We start from the raw sequence: 1,267 nt of genomic DNA, 5'->3' as shown, positions 1-1,267 counted from the left end.
AGGNGGGGAAAGCATTGTAATTATATATTATTAAAATATAATATAATAAATATTTATAGTACAATTATTATATGTTCTTATCTTATGTATATAAAATAAAATGAATTTTCCTAAAAATAAATTTCTGTTCTTATAAATAGGTTTTTTTATTTTTCTTTTGTTTTAGTATTCATTTTGCATAAATTCAACTCATTATAATGAGGTATTTTTAGATTATGTTAAAAATAATAAAGAAGATAATGCTGTTGTAAAGGATATAAAATGCGATTCAATACAATCTATTAAGGCTATCTCTGGTGTTTTATCTGCTGAGGACATATGTAAAGAATTTGTGTTACTATATAAATCTTTTAGTGAATACCATAACAAATTAAGAACTCTAGATAAAGAAATATTTTCATTTGTCGATTGTGATTTCTTGAACTACTGGCTAAATGATAAATTAAGAAAAAGTGTTAAAGATGGTGATGAAATTGATGTAAGAGGTTTTTATAGAGAAATAAAGAATAATAATCCAAAATTTTTTTCTGATAATGAAGGTTTGGAAAATTATATAAATAATATAGATCCAGAAATATTAAAAAATATGAAATTATTATATGATTTATATTACAATAAGAATATAATTTTAACTATGTTAGACGGAGATTACACATATCCCGAAAATAATCCATGTTCAGATTACACAAAGGATTGTCATGAAGAATATGATATAGCAATAAATAGGTGCTATGGTGTTTATGATGAATTTTATAAGGCACTAAAGGATTTTAAAAATGATTATAATTCCATATTTAGGATAAGCACTAAAGATGAATATAATTGTAGAGGGAACAATCAATATCTATTAATGGAGTACGATCCTGTTCTAGAAAGATATAGAGAAGAGAAAAAAATCATGCTAATTCAAGGATTAACTATCTCCCTAATACCCTTACTCATAATTCCACTGATATATAAGGTTAAAAAATATCATTGAAAAAGATTAGATTTATTAATAATCCTTAATGTTTATTTTATAAGAATTTATTCTAATTGAAAATGCATATACATACTTAATATTTTATGTTAGTTTACCCCTTTCGGTACCTGGATAAATACCAAAATATTAAGGAGAAATAATATAATGAAAAATATAAAAAATAATTATCAAGATTTTTTATTAAATAATTCAGGAAATCACCAGATGAATTTAGGCGACACGATGTACCGTGTAACATATAATCCTGTAACAAAATAATAATTCTTACCTTACACAAATATTATG

General features: G+C 23.2%; 1 protein-coding gene across 1 annotated transcript; it reads left to right on the top strand.

The window, feature by feature from the left end:
* Positions 1 to 71: 71 nt before the first annotated feature.
* Positions 72 to 979, top strand: PCYB_006370 (hypothetical protein; the record flags this gene model as incomplete). Its single annotated transcript, XM_004228058.1, has 2 exons — positions 72 to 86; positions 167 to 979. The coding sequence occupies 2 exons, from the start codon at positions 72 to 74 to the stop codon at positions 977 to 979; spliced, it is 828 nt and encodes a 275-aa protein (XP_004228106.1).
* Positions 980 to 1,267: the final 288 nt, after the last annotated feature.

Source organism: Plasmodium cynomolgi (assembly GCF_000321355.1).
Source record: "Plasmodium cynomolgi strain B DNA, scaffold: 0987, whole genome shotgun sequence".
Classification (NCBI taxonomy): domain Eukaryota; phylum Apicomplexa; class Aconoidasida; order Haemosporida; family Plasmodiidae; genus Plasmodium; species Plasmodium cynomolgi.
The sequence above is the reverse complement of the archived record's forward strand: the minus strand, read 5'-3'. Positions and strand labels throughout refer to the sequence as shown.